At 34.7% G+C, this 13889-nt stretch overlaps 1 protein-coding gene across 1 annotated transcript in view; it reads right to left on the bottom strand.

Moving 5' to 3' along the window:
- Nucleotides 1–3693: 3693 nt before the first annotated feature.
- smtnl (smoothelin, like) overlaps nt 3694–13889 on the bottom strand; it is a 50973-nt gene continuing 40777 nt past the window's right edge. Inside the window, exons 7-12 of the mRNA XM_061962786.2 lie at nt 13796–13858; nt 9463–9511; nt 9269–9391; nt 9077–9191; nt 6882–7033; nt 3694–3985 (exon numbers count right to left, since the gene is read on the bottom strand). Coding sequence (XP_061818770.2) covers nt 3859–3985; nt 6882–7033; nt 9077–9191; nt 9269–9391; nt 9463–9511; nt 13796–13858 — 629 coding nt within the window. The 3' untranslated portion in view covers nt 3694–3858. The remainder of the gene's footprint in view (nt 3986–6881; nt 7034–9076; nt 9192–9268; nt 9392–9462; nt 9512–13795; nt 13859–13889) is intronic.

Raw genomic sequence — 13889 nt, 5'->3', positions numbered from 1 at the left:
ATTTCAAACTTAACTTTGAAAATAGTGCTCATATTTTTAGTAGTTCGTTAGTATTGAGGATACAGAATATGTTTTGGACACTAAGCTTATGTAATTTATTTTAAAATTCAGTCAAAAAGCAGTGCATAATTTACTTTTCGGTACTCAAGATTGAAGCTACATTCGCTATAACCGTGTTACAAAAAAGATCAGTTAGAATAATACATCATGTTGGATATAGAGAACACACAAACCCTTTATTTATTAAGTCAGAAATATTAAAGTTTGGTGATTTGGTAAAATTGCAAACAGCTAAAATGATGTACAAAGCAAACTATAACCTGCTACCAAAGAATGTACAACAATTCTTCTCAACTAAAGAGGAGAAATATAACCTTAGAGGAAAAAATAATTTAAAACATTTATATTATTAGTGATTCCCAGAGCCCAAAAAAAGTCTGCGGGCTATAGAGCGTTTTCTATTGGGGCTCCAGTACTATGGAATGCCCTCCCGGTAACAATTAGAGATGCTACCTCAGTAGAAGCATTTAAGTCCCATCTTAAAACTCATTTGTATACTCTAGCCTTTAAATAGCCCCCCTGTTAGACCAGTTGATCTGCCGTTTCTTTTCTTTTCTCCTCTGCTCCCCTTTTCCTTGAGGGGGGGGGCACAGGTCCGGTGGCCATGGATGAAGTGCTGGCTGTCCAGAGTCGGGACCCGGGGTGGACCGCTCGCCTGTGCATCGGCTGGGAACATCTCTGCGCTGCTGACCCGTCTCCGCTCGGGATGGTGTCCTGCTGGCCCCACTATGGACTGGACTCTTACTATTATGTTGGATCCACTATGGACTGGACTCTCACAATATTATGTCAGACCCACTCGACATCCATTGCTTTCGGTCTCCCCTAGAGGGGGGGGGGGGTTACCCACATATGCGGTCCTCTCCAAGGTTTCTCATAGTCATTCACATCGACGTCCCACTGGGGTGAGTTTTTCCTTGCCCGTATGTGGGCTTTGTACCGAGGATGTCGTTGTGGCTTGTGCAGCCCTTTGAGACACTTGTGATTTAGGGCTATATAAATAAAGATTGATTGATTAAAGATTGATTGATATGCACGTACAACACTTAAAACTTTTAGCATATCAGTATGTGGAATTAAATTATGGAATGGATTAAGTAAAGAAGTTAAGAATTGTACTGATATGATCCAGTTTAAGAGGTTGTTCAAAATAATAGTGCTTACAGAGTACAAAAAAGAAGAATTATGAGAAATACTTTCAACCTTATTGAAAATAAGATATTCTTCATCTCAGTATGTTAATAATGACTGAATTAATTAATTAATTACATATTACAAAACTGTTGTATACTAATTCATAGATGTTATTTTATTATATAAAAAGGTCAGTAAATGATTCTGTATATTTGTAAACGCTTGAAGTGGGAAAGGGGTAGGATTAAATAAGCTTTGCTTCTTCCTACTCCTTTTCGGGCATGATGTAAAATGAAATGATATGAAATTGTGTGATGTATTATGATGTAAGTGTGTTCATGTTCCAAATAAACTAAAGAAAGAAAAGAAAGAAGAAAGAAGCAGCCAATGTATGGAGGTTAATATGTGTCTTTATTACAAAAGCGTTTTTTTTTTTACACTGAGTTTATGTAATTAAATATTTTACATTAAAGTATGCTGATAATTTCAAATTGGAATTAATTTTTTTTTTTTTAATAAAAAATGTGTGTGTTTAAAATACAGTGTTTGAAATTTTGTGTAAAAAAAATAATTTTATAAAAATGAAGTGCAGAAAATTCAGTGTATAAAAATCGAGTGCATAATCAATGCTTCAGAACTCAAGACTCACTTTTGATCAATTAAGACTGAAGCTAATTTATTTAACTGAATTTGATGTGTTCGAATTGTTTTACATCAAACTTTGCTGACAAGTTCGTTGAATAAAAATGTGTGAGCAAAAGGTATGTTTTGTATTGAAATTCAGTATATAAAAAAATGACAGTGCAGAAATATTTTGTTGCTTTAAAACTTTCAGTGAATTAAGACGAAAGCACCTCATTGGATGGTTCGAAGAACGGACCGGTTGTTTCAGTCCTAATTTACCGGAAGTGAGTCTTGAGTTTTGAGGCAATGAATATTTCTGCACTCAATTCAGTTTTTTTTTATTCTGGATTTTTTTATACAATAATTTTTCCACACTAAATCTTAACATTATATTATGCATTAATTTTTTTATTTCTTGAAATTGTCAGCATAATTTGATGTAAAAAAAAAAAAAATTAAACTAAAAAATATTCAGTTATATAAATTCAGTGTCACAAAATAAGCTTTTGTAATACACAAATTAACATCGATAATCAGCCTTTTCAAGTGTTTACTGTTCAGAGTTGGTGAGTGTATTTAATGATCATAAAATCAGTGAAGTGCAGTATAAGTAGGGGGTCACCAACCACAGGGCCGCAGACTGGGGCCCGTCCGTGGGCGAGGCCGAAGCTGGCGTCAAAAAGTTTTTCAGACCCCTCCACTCCCCCCAAAAAAATCAAAGTCACACACCTGTTTTTGAATACATTTTTCAAAGTATTTATTTGTAAATAGCTATGTCGTAATACATGTAAATGTGTATCCTGTTTGGAAATAATTACCATCCATTTTGTAAACCACTGAAGCCTGAATTATGCTTCAGGAATGAGAATAACAAGCTAGGAGAAAAAAAGCTAAGATTCCGCAGGTTAAAAAAAAGAAAGAAAAAAAAGATATATATATATATATATATATATATATATGTATATGTATATATATATATATATATATATATATATATATACATATATATATATATATACATACACATATATATATATATATATATACATATATATACATCTATATACATATATATATATATAAATATACGTACATATATATATAAATATGTATACATATATATGTATATATAAATATACATATATATATATACACACACACACACACATATATATATATACACACACATATATATATATACATATATATATATATATATATATATATACATACATATACATATATATATATATACATACACACACATACATACATACACACACATATATACATACACACACACATATATATATATGTGTGTGTGTGTGTGTGTGTGTGTGTATACATATATATCATGTATATATACATACATATATAATTAAAATAGGATTTTGTCGCTTCCTGACATGCCAATGTACTAGTTTTGACACCGGCCGCTTCCAAAACAAGACTAAAAACAAAAATGGAGGTCAAAGCATACTATTACTATCTACTCTTGAGTTCCTATCAATGTTATGTGTTTTTATGTTAAGTGGTTTCATTTGATATTTGTCCTTTCTTTTTAAAATTTTTTAGTACGGGGGCCTCCGTGTCGATCTAATAAATTCATATATTGGTCTATATCTTTATATTTTAGGCTTTTCATTCCCCCCCCCCTTTTAATGTAGCCTAAAAAACTAACTAAAAAATTGAGAATTTATATTAGTGTGCAGGTGTACCTAATAAAATGTCCCATGAGGTAAAACTAGTCAACCTTAAGGGCAGTACTGCCTCGACTTGGCCAGTCGGTGGCAATGTGCACTGACTTATACTATTATATATATATATATATATATATATATATATATATATATATATATATATATATATATATATATATACATACGTGTAATTACTTTCAATAGTGCAAACACTGCAAATTTAAAAGAGACACACACAGAACTCAAATCAAAATAGGAGATTGCTTATTCTTTGGTGATGGTTATATATTGTAGCAAAACAACAATATGCATCTTTGTGATGAAGATCTCTGATACAGAGTTACTCAAACGTCTTCAAGTGGTTGTACAGGGACTGGACATATGTAAACACACACATTGGGTCCGGCTTGTCCCCCATTTCCAGCATGTCGTCCACCTCGATCAGACGGAGACAGTCAGCTTGTTTCCTGACAGGAGGGATGAGATATTTAAGGATACAATGTGCTTTAACCATCGGCTACATTTTAAGGCTAATTGGAGGAAAAATGGCCAGGATTTGTTGTTTTTTCATTAAAAGTGCATTTGTTATTTCACTATTGACCTTCAGGACCCATTTGGTCCCATTGACTCTCATTGTAATCACATTTTTGGAATAAACTCATTGCTAAGGTTAGGTCTGATGTTGTTCAAATATTTGAAGTAGTGGAAAAAATATGATGTATTAGATTTGATTTTTGTTTTTCAAAATCAGTGTTGCCAGAATAGTCCTACAAATTATTCCACTTTGCACCTAATCTATTGAAAATATTGCAAAATGATCAGTTTTAATGACAAAATAGGCATACAAACACGTAATAATAAACAATTCAATATCTAATTATTTGTTATCTTAATTTAAGCAATAGTTATGACAATAATAATAGTAACTTTATTATTAATAATAGTAAAAGTAAGGATAATACAAATTTAATATAAGTTATTACATCAATAGTTTGTTTAAGATTGTATTTTTAAAGATTTGATATAGTAAAATTGTTTTTAATATACTTTTTCAATTATACATTAATGAGAGGGACCATTTTACGACCTGAAAAACTGTTCCACTTTGCACCTTAATCTTTGGAAAATATTGCATATTTTGTACTTTCCTATTAATAAAAGATAAAATGGGCATAAAAACAAATAATCATAAACAATATAATAATTCAACCTATAATACTTATTAGGACAATAGCAAGGATAGTAACAATAATAATAATAATAGTAATGATCATAAAATTTGGATATAATAAATTATTGTATCAATAGTTTGTTTGATTTTATTTGTTTAAAGATGTGATATGATTTTATATATACATCCATCCATTTTCTACCGCTTGTCCCGTTCTGGGTCGCGGGGGGTGCTGGAGCCTATCTCAGCTGCATTCGGGCGGAAGGCAAGGTACACCCTGGACAAGTTGCATATATATATATATATATATATATATATATATATATATATATATATATATATATATATATATATATATATATATATATATACATACATATATGCAACTTGTCATAAGCGTATGATTTAAAATATATATATAATATATATATATTTTAAATCAAACGCTTATGAGAGGGACAGTTTAGCACCTGAGGGTAAAAAGTAAACGGCAATCCTCCCAAATATTCCACTTTACACCTTAATCTTTGGAAAATGTTGCATATTTTTTGTTTTTTCTATTAATAAAATCAGTAGTTTTCATGACAAAATGGGCATAAAAACAAATAATAATAAACAATATAATATCTAATTATTTATTACCTTAATTTAAACAATAGTTATGACAATAATAATAGTAACTATATTATTAATAATAGTAAAAGTAAGGATGATAACAATTAAATACAAGTTATTACATCAATAGTTTGTTCAAGTTTGTTTTTTTAAAGATTTGATATAGTGAAATTGTTTTTAATATACTTTTTAAATGATACGTTAATGAGAGGGAACATTTTAGGACCTGAGGGTAAAAAGTAATCCTCGCAAAGGTTCCACTTTGCACCTTAATCTTTGGAAAATGTTGCATATTTTTTGTTTTTTCTATTAATAAAATCAGTAGTTTTCATGACAAAATGGGCATAAAAACAAATAATAATAAACAATATAATATCTAATTATTTATTACCTTAATTTAAACAATAGTTATGACAATAATAATAGTAACTATATTATTAATAATAGTACAAGTAAGGATGATAACAATTAAATACAAGTTATTACATCAATAGTTTGTTCAAGTTTGTTTTTGTAAAGATTTGATATAGTGACATTGTTTTTAGTATACTTTTTAAATGATACGTTAATGAGACGGAACATTTTAGGACCTGAGGGTAAAAAGTAATCCTCGCAAAGGTTCCACTTTGCACCTTAATCTTTGGAAAATATTGCATATTTTGTGTTTTCCTATTAATACAATCAGAAACTTTCACGACAAAATGGGCATAAAAACAAATAATCATAAACAATATAATAATTCAAACAATAATACTTATAAGGGCAATAATAATGATAGTAACAATAATGATAATAGTAATGATCATACATTTTAGATATAATACATTATTATATCAATAGTTTGTTTGATTTGATTAAAGATTTGATATGATTTCTTTATATATATATATATATATATATATATTTTTTTTATTTTTTTTATTTTATTTTTTTTTTTTTATTTTTTTTTTTTAAATCATATGCTTATGAGAGGGAAAGTTTAGCAACTGAGGGTAAAAAGTAAACAGTAATCCTTCCAAATATTCCACTTTACACCTTAATCTTTGGAAAATGTTGGATATTTTTTGTTTTTTTTCTATTAATAAAATCAGTAGTTTTCATGACAAGATGGGAACAAAAAAAATAAATAAATAATATAATATTAAACCACCTATTATCTTACTTTAAAACATTTAGCATAATAATAGTAATTATCATAACATTTAAATAAATAAGTATTAACAGTACCTTCAAGTACATTTTAAAGTTTTGCATATTTTTCCTATTCATATAATGATTAGTTTTTATGACAAAATGGACACAAAAACAAACAATAATGAAGAATATAATATCAAATTATTTTTCATTCTAAACAAAAAATAGTAATGATCATAACATTGAAATATATTGCAATTTCATACCAATGGTTAGTTTGTTTCAAAGTCTGTGGTGAAATTGACATAAAAAAATATATAATATAATAATATAAATAATAATATATAATATAATAATATAAATGATACTTTAATGAGAGAGACCATTTTAGGACCTGAGGTTATAAAATGAAATGTATTTTTACAGGGTTTGATTCCACTTACTCCGCTATGGTGAAGGCCGTTTGCAAGTTCTGCTTGCGGTTGGCGGGCTGTAACGTGTTGTAGTCAAACTCCAGAGGGAAGAAGGAGTGGACCAGAGCACAGAAAGCCATTCCGTCGCTCCAGCTGGAGGAGAAATTCTGGATGTCGATGTTCTGCAGAGGAATATTTGAGTGCATCACTTTTTTTTATTGACTTTTCTCCCAACCATAGACTCTGTTTACTCTTGTTGTCAGTGCTAAACCTTTAATGTAACTGAAGCTAGCCCTACTGGCTTAAAAAAATATATGTTTTTCTTTATTTTTCTCAGGCTGCTGCATTTCCCCTGAAGTCTAGTAAGCTATTTTAATAATCATGATTCATATTTGTGGTATATATATTAAAAATAAATAAAAAATCCAATAAAAAAAATACTTTTTGCATGTAAAAAGTATCGGTCAAAAGTTCAGACACATTCTGACGGAATAATAATTATAGTGATAATGGTACAAAACCCAAAACCAGTGAAGTTGGCACGTTGTGTAATTCGTAAATGAAAACAGAATACAATGATTTAAAAATCCTTTTCAACTTATATTCAATTGAATAGACTGCAAAGACAAGATATTTAATGTTTGAACTGAGAAACTTTTTTTTTTTTTTTTTTGCAAATAATCAATAACTACGAATATAATGGCAGCAACACTTTGCAAAAAAGTTGGCACAGGTGCATTTCTACCACTGTGTTACATGGCCTTTCCTTTTAACAACACTCAGTAAACGTTTGGGAACTGAGGAAACCAATTTTTGAAGCTTTTCAGGTGGAATTCTTTCCCATTCTTGCTTGATGTACAGCTTAAGTTGTTCAACAGTCCGGGGGTCTCCGTTGTGCTATTTTAGGCTTCATAATGCGCCACACATTTTCAATGGGAGACAGGTCTGGACTACAGGCAGGCCAGTCTAGTACCCGCACTCTTTTACAATGAAGCCATGTTGTTCTAACACGTGGCTTGGCATTGTCTTGCTGAAATAAGCAGGGGCGTCCTTGGTAACGTTGCTTGGATGGCAACATATGTTGCTCCAAAACCTGTATGTACCTTTCAGCATTAATGGTGCCTTCACAGATGTGTAAATTACCCATGTCGTGGGTACTAATACACCCCCATACCATCACACATGCTGGCTTTTAAACTTTGCGCCTATATCAATCTGGATGGTTCTTTTCCTCTTTGGTCCGGAGGACACGACGTCCACAGTTTCCAAAAACAGTTTGAAATGTGGACTCGTCAGACCACAGAACACCTTTTTATTTTGCATCAGTCCCTCTTAGATGAGCTCAGGCCCAGCGAAGCCAGCGGCGTTTCTGGGTGTTGTTGATAAATGGCTTTCGCTTTGCATAGTAGAGTTTTAACTTGCACTTACAGATGTAGCGACCAACTGTAGTTACTGACAGTGGTTTTCTGAAGTGTTCCTGAGCCCATGTGGTGATATCCTTTACACACTGATGTTGTTTTTTTATGCAGTACCGCCTGAGGGATCGAACGTCACGGGCATTCAATGTTGGTTTTCAGCCTTGCTGCTTACGTGCAGTGATTTCTCCAGATTCTCTGAACCTTTTGATGATATTACAGACCGTATATGGTGAAATCCCTAAATTCCTTGCAATAGCTGGTTGAGAAATGCTGTTCTTTAACAATTTGCTCACGCATTTGTTCACAAAGTGGTGACCCTCAACCCATCCTTGTTTGTGAATGACTGAGCATTTCATGGAAGCTGCTTTTATACCCCATCATGGCACCCACCTGTTCCCAATTAGCCCGTAGTGTTTGCCGCACATTCCTCAACTTTCTCAGTCTTTTTTGCCAACTTGCGCCAGCTTTTTTGAAACATGTTGCAGGGATCAAATTCCAAATGAGCTAATATTTACAAAAAAATAACAATGTTTTCCAGTTCCAACATTAAGTATATTGTCTTTGCAGTCTATTCAATTGAATATGGGTTGAAAATAATTAGCAAATCATTGTATTCTGTTTTTATGTACGGTTTACTTCACTGGTTTTGGGTTTTGTAGTAATAATAATAATAATAATAATACTAATAAAGATAATTGTAAATACCTGGTACAGTACAGCCCCCATAGTGGCAGATTTCTTATCTCTGCTTGTAAAAACCTCAATGAGACAGATCACTGTTATCTATTTCAGCTAATTGTTTTGTACCTTATATCCAATGGTTTTTGAGCGGCACCACTCCAGCAGGATCTGCTTTATACCACTAGCACTGGAAACTCCAAAACTCTGGGATCGCTTCAGTTTGGGTTTGGAATCCTTAGGCCTATAAAAATAAAAATGCAACTTACTTCAAGCGTCTGAGTGATAAGTTGTTTCTGGAAACACTTCAAATGTACGAACTTTGTCGGCTCCGAGTTCATCCTCTCGAAGAGGGCGCGCTTGGCCTGAGCCCCGCTGGGGCGAGGAAGCGTGTGAGACTTCACCGGGTCTGGTTTGAAGTCAACGCTGGGCGGGTTAGCTTTCCTGAAAACGGAGACACGGATATTGACTGCGATGCGAAAAGGACGTAAACACGGGGGTCGCGGTCAACTTACTTGTTGTCGAAACCTGTTTTGATGATTAATTTAGAGGGAAGAAGTTTTTCTGTGAAGACATAAGCATACATTTTACAGTTGAAAATGTATAAAAAGTGACAAATAATAAGCAAATCATCAAAAAAAAAAAAAAATTCCCAAGCAAAAAATAGAGTAGTGTTTGTTTTAGCTGTATTTGCTAGCATGCTAACACCATTACTGTCATACTTGCCAACCTTGAGACCTCCAATTTCGGGAGGTGGGGGGTGGGTGCAGGGGGAGGGGGTGTGGTTGGGGGCGTGGTTAAGAGGGGAGGAGTATATTTACAGCTAGAGTTCACCAAGTCAAGTATTTCATATATATATATATATATATATATATATATATATATAGATATATATACAGGTAAAAGTCAGTAAATTAGAATATTTTGAAAAACTTGATTTATTTCAGTAATTGCATTCAAAAGGTGTAACTTGTACATTATATTTATTCATTGCACACAGACTGATGCATTCAAATGTTTATTTCATTTAATTTTGATGATTTGAAGTGGCAACAAATGAAAATCCAAAATTCCATGTGTCACAAAATTAGAATATTACTTAAGGCTAATACAAAAAAGGGATTTTTAGAAATGTTGGCCAACTGAAAAGTATGAAAATGAAAAATATGAGCATGTACAATACTCAATACTTGGTTGGAGCTCCTTTTGCCTCAATTACTGCGTTAATGCGGCGTGGCATGGAGTCGATGAGTTTCTGGCACTGCTCAGGTGTTATGAGAGCCCAGGTTGCTCTGATAGTGGCCTTCAACTCTTCTGCGTTTTTGGGTCTGGCATTCTGCATCTTCCTTTTCACAATACCCCACAGATTTTCTATGGGGCTAAGGTCAGGGGAGTTGGCGGGCCAATTTAGAACAGAAATACCATGGTCCGTAAACCAGGCACGGGTAGATTTTGCGCTGTGTGCAGGCGCCAAGTCCTGTTGGAACTTGAAATCTCCATCTCCATAGAGCAGGTCAGCAGCAGGAAGCATGAAGTGCTCTAAAACTTGCTGGTAGACGGCTGCGTTGACCCTGGATCTCAGGAAACAGAGTGGACCGACACCAGCAGATGACATGGCACCCCAAACCATCACTGATGGTGGAAACTTTACACTAGACTTCAGGCAACGTGGATCCTGTGCCTCTCCTGTCTTCCTCCAGACTCTGGGACCTCGATTTCCAAAGGAAATGCAAAATTTGCATGGTTGGGTGATGGTTTGGGGTGCCATGTCATCTGCTGGTGTCGGTCCACTCTGTTTCCTGAGATCCAGGGTCAACGCAGCCGTCTACCAGCAAGTTTTAGAGCACTTCATGCTTCCTGCTGCTGACCTGCTCTATGGAGATGGAGATTTCAAGTTCCAACAGGACTTGGCGCCTGCACACAGCGCAAAATCTACCCGTGCCTGGTTTACGGACCATGGTATTTCTGTTCTAAATTGGCCCGCCAACTCCCCTGACCTTAGCCCCATAGAAAATCTGTGGGGTATTGTGAAAAGGAAGATGCAGAATGCCAGACCCAAAAACGCAGAAGAGTTGAAGGCCACTATCAGAGCAACCTGGGCTCTCATAACACCTGAGCAGTGCCAGAAACTCATCGACTCCATGCCACGCCGCATTAACGCAGTAATTGAGGCAAAAGGAGCTCCAACCAAGTATTGAGTATTGTACATGCTCATATTTTTCATTTTCATACTTTTCAGTTGGCCAACATTTCTAAAAATCCCTTTTTTGTATTAGCCTTAAGTAATATTCTAATTTTGTGACACACGGAATTTTGGATTTTCATTTGTTGCCACTTCAAATCATCAAAATTAAATGAAATAAACATTTGAATGCATCAGTCTGTGTGCAATGAATAAATATAATGTACAAGTTACACCTTTTGAATGCAATTACTGAAATAAATCAAGTTTTTCAAAATATTCTCATTTACTGGCTTTTACCTGTATATATATATATATATATATATCCCCGCGACCCCGAAGGGAATAAGCGGTAGAAAATGGATGGATGGATGGATATATATATATATATATATATATATATATATATATATATATATATATATATATATATATATATAAATAAAAGAAACACTTGAATTTCAGTGTTCATTTATTTACACATATACACACACATAACACTCATCTACTCATTGTTGAGTTAAGGGTTGAATTGTCCATCCTTGTTCTATTCTCTGTCACTATCTTTCTAACCATGCTGAACACCCTCTCTGATGATGCATTGCTGTGTGGCACGCACAAAAGTGCTTTCATCAAATGCACTAGATGGCAGTATTGTCCTGTTTAAGAGTGTCACAACATTGCTGTTTACGGCAGACGGACTGCTTTACTGTAGACGTTCTTTATATTGTGGGAAAGCGGACTCAGGTCCGCATGGAGCTGGAGGGGGCGTGGCCTCCAGCTCCGCCTGAATTTCGGGAGAAAATTTGTCCCGGGAGGTTTTCGGGAGAGGCGCTGAATTTCGTGAGTCTCCCGGAAAATCCGGGAGGGTTGGCAAGTATGATTACTGTAGACAAAAATGATCTTAAATCTTTATAAACTAATAATATGAATGTAACATTCGCCAAGACAATTAGCTCGTAACCCGAATTTTTGCTAGTAACTATTAGCCGAGACGTAGCTTGTATCCCTTCAGTGGTCTTCTCGTTTTAGAATAATTTTAGCTTGTATCACAATGGTGAGTTTGGGTTGAATACAAACCCCGTTTCCATATGAGTTGGGAAATTGTGTTAGATGTAAATATAAACGGAATACAATGATTTGCAAATCCTTTTCAACCCATATTCAATTGAATGCACTACAAAGACAAGATATTTGATGTTCAAACTCATAAACTTTTTTTTTTTTTTTTTTGCAAATAATAATCAACTTAGAATTTCATGGCTGCAACACGTGCCAAAGTAGTTGGGAAAGGGCATGTTCACCACTGTGTTACATGGCCTTTCCTTTTAACAACACTCAGTAAACGTTTGGGAACTGAGGAGACACATTTTTGAAGCTTCTCAGGTGGAATTCTTTCCCATTCTTGCTTGATGTACAGCTTAAGTTGTTCAACAGTCCGGGGGTCTCCGTTGTGGTATTTTAGGCTTCATAATGCGCCACACATTTTCAATGGGAGACAGGTCTGGACTACAGGCAGGCCAGTCTAGTACCCGCACTCTTTTACTATAAAGCCACGTTGATGTAACACGTGGCTTGGCATTGTCTTGCTGAAATAAGCAGGGGCGTCCATGGTAACGTTGCTTGAATGGCAACATATGTTGCTCCAAAACCTGTATGTACCTTTCAGCATTAATGGCGCCTTCACAGATGTGTAAGTTACCCATGTCTTGGGCACTAATACACCCCCATACCATCACACATGCTGGCTTTTCAACTTTGCGCCTATAACAATCCGAATGGTTCTTTTCCTCTTTGGTCCGGAGGACACGACGTCCACAGTTTCCAAAAACAGTTTGAAATGTGGACTCGTCAGACCACAGAACACTTTTCCACTTTGTATCAGTCCATCTTAGATGAGCTCAGGCCCAGCGAAGCCGACGGCGTTTCTGGGTGTTGTTGATAAACGGTTTTCGCCTTGCATAGGAGAGTTTTAACTTGCACTTACAGATGTAGCGACCAACTGTAGTTACTGACAGTGGGTTTCTGAAGTGTTCCTGAGCCCATGTGGTGATATCCTTTACACACCGATGTCGCTTGTTGATGCAGTACAGCATGAGGGATCGAAGGTCACGGGCTTAGCTGCTTACGTGCAGGGATTTCTCCAGATTCTCTGAACCCTTTGACGATATTACGGACCGTAGATGGTGAAATCCCTAAATTCCTTGCAATAGCTGGTTGAGAAAGGTTTTTCTTAAACTGTTCAACAATTTGCTCACGCATTTGTTGACAAAGTGGTGACCCTCGCCGCATCCTTGTTTGTGAATGACTGAGCCTTTCATGGAATCTACTTTTATACCCAATCATGGCACCCACCTGTTCCCAATTTGCCTGTTCACCTGTGGGATGTTCCAAATAAGTGTTTGATGAGCATTCCTCAACTTTATCAGTATTTATTGCCACCTTTCCCAACTTCTTTGTCACGTGTTGCTGGCATCAAATTCTAAAGTTAATGATTATTTGCAACAAAAAAAATGTTTATGAGTTTGAACATCAAATATGTTGTCTTTGTAGCATATTCAACTGAATATGGGTTGAAAAGGATTTGCAAATCATTGTATTCCGTTTATATTTACATCTAACACAATTTCCCAACTCATATGGAAACGGGGTTTGTAGTTTTCTACCTGCTGGCTGAGGGAAGCTCACACTTCTCTTTAGAGTTGGACTCGATGTCTTCAGAAGTGGAGCTGCAATCAATTTGGGGACAAAAAAACATCC

Source organism: Nerophis lumbriciformis, linkage group LG09 (genome assembly GCF_033978685.3).
Source record: "Nerophis lumbriciformis linkage group LG09, RoL_Nlum_v2.1, whole genome shotgun sequence".
Classification (NCBI taxonomy): Eukaryota; Metazoa; Chordata; class Actinopteri; order Syngnathiformes; family Syngnathidae; genus Nerophis; species Nerophis lumbriciformis.
This window is presented reverse-complemented; position numbering and strand designations above follow the sequence as displayed.